This window comes from Aureococcus anophagefferens, assembly GCF_000186865.1.
Source record: "Aureococcus anophagefferens unplaced genomic scaffold AURANscaffold_996, whole genome shotgun sequence".
Lineage (NCBI taxonomy): Eukaryota > Pelagophyceae > Pelagomonadales > Pelagomonadaceae > Aureococcus > Aureococcus anophagefferens.
In genome coordinates this window covers 1-1,190 of record NW_008706202.1, presented here as the reverse complement: position 1 = coordinate 1,190, position 1,190 = coordinate 1, and the positions used below count along the sequence as shown (strand labels likewise).

The following is a 1,190-nucleotide window of genomic DNA, read 5'->3' as shown; positions in this document are numbered from 1 at the left end:
CGCGTCCGATCGCGGCGTCGCGCGCGCGGCGTCGACGGCGCAGAGGCGCCAGTAGTGGAGGGGCGACGGTTCGTAGGTCGCGACGACCGCCGTGCCGTCGGCCAGCGCGCGGTGGAGGTCGCCGAACTGGCCCCGCCACCGCGCGTTGTTGAAGCCGCCGATCTCGTCGCCGAGGTGCACGACGGCGGGCCGCGCGAACGGCCGCCGGCACGAGCCCGCGGCGACGAGGTCGTCGACCTCGACGAGCGCGCCCGTCGCCGGGTCGCTCAGCCAGACGGCGCCGAGGTCGTGGTGCCGCTGCGGGTCGCCGCAGTCCGCGTCGTCCGGGCCGCGCGATTCCGCGGCCGCCGCGGCCGCCGGGCCGCACGGCGGCACGCCGCCGCGCGCGTCGACGGGCGCCTGCGTGAAGCCCCGCGGGCCCGCGGCGCCGACGCCCAGCGCGGCCATGAACGTGCCGAAGAAGACGTCGTCGGCGATGTGGCTGTCGAGGCGCATGCCGCGGCCCGCGTCGGCGAGCGCCCGCCCGAGACGGGACGCGGGCAGGGCCCACTCGCGGCCGCCGTCGGAGGCGCGCACCATGCCGCTCGCCAGCGAAAAGTAGAGGTCGAGGTGCGCCGCCGCGAGCGCCGCCGCGGGCCCGCTCAGCGCCCAGCCCGCGCCGCCGAGCGCGACGCGGAACGTCGCGCCGTCCGCGCCTGGGCGGCAAAAGGGTGATTCAACGTCGCTTCAACGTGAGTGTTCCGCGCGCGCGCGTTCCGGAAAAAGCATCCACGCTTCGAGACCGTTCCGAGAGATGATCGCTCGTCCAAAAATCAGCCGAAACGAGTGGAAAGTGGCCGAGATCGGAGCCTTTGAAGTTGGGAATTTCGCTCTCTCGCGCTGCCCTGGTCCGCGCGGCCCGCGCCCTCGCGCGGCACGGCGACGGTGTCGCCGACGTACCAGGGCTGCGCGTCGTCGAGGTCGCCGAGGTGCCAGGCGAGGGCGTCGACGTCGACGTAGGTGTCGTCCATGACGCGGACGTGCCACCGCGCGCGCGGCGCGGCCGCGAGCGACGCCTCGAGCGCGCGCGCGGACTTGCAGGGCAGCCCCGCGTGGCTCGCCGCGCAGTCCACGGCCACGGACGCGACGCAGGGGCCGTCTTCGTCGCAGCGGACCGCCGCGTCGCTGACGACGAGCGCCGCGGCGCAGCG

At 75.9% G+C, this 1,190-nt stretch overlaps 1 protein-coding gene across 1 annotated transcript in view; it reads right to left on the bottom strand.

Annotated features, from left to right (window-relative positions):
- AURANDRAFT_69145 (hypothetical protein) overlaps window positions 1-1,190 on the bottom strand; it is a gene marked incomplete at both ends in the record, with an annotated part of 3,610 nt that extends 2,420 nt beyond the window's left edge. The window contains 2 exons of the mRNA XM_009044897.1: window positions 68-695; window positions 824-1,190. Coding sequence (XP_009043145.1) covers window positions 68-695; window positions 824-1,190 — 995 coding nt within the window. The remainder of the gene's footprint in view (window positions 1-67; window positions 696-823) is intronic.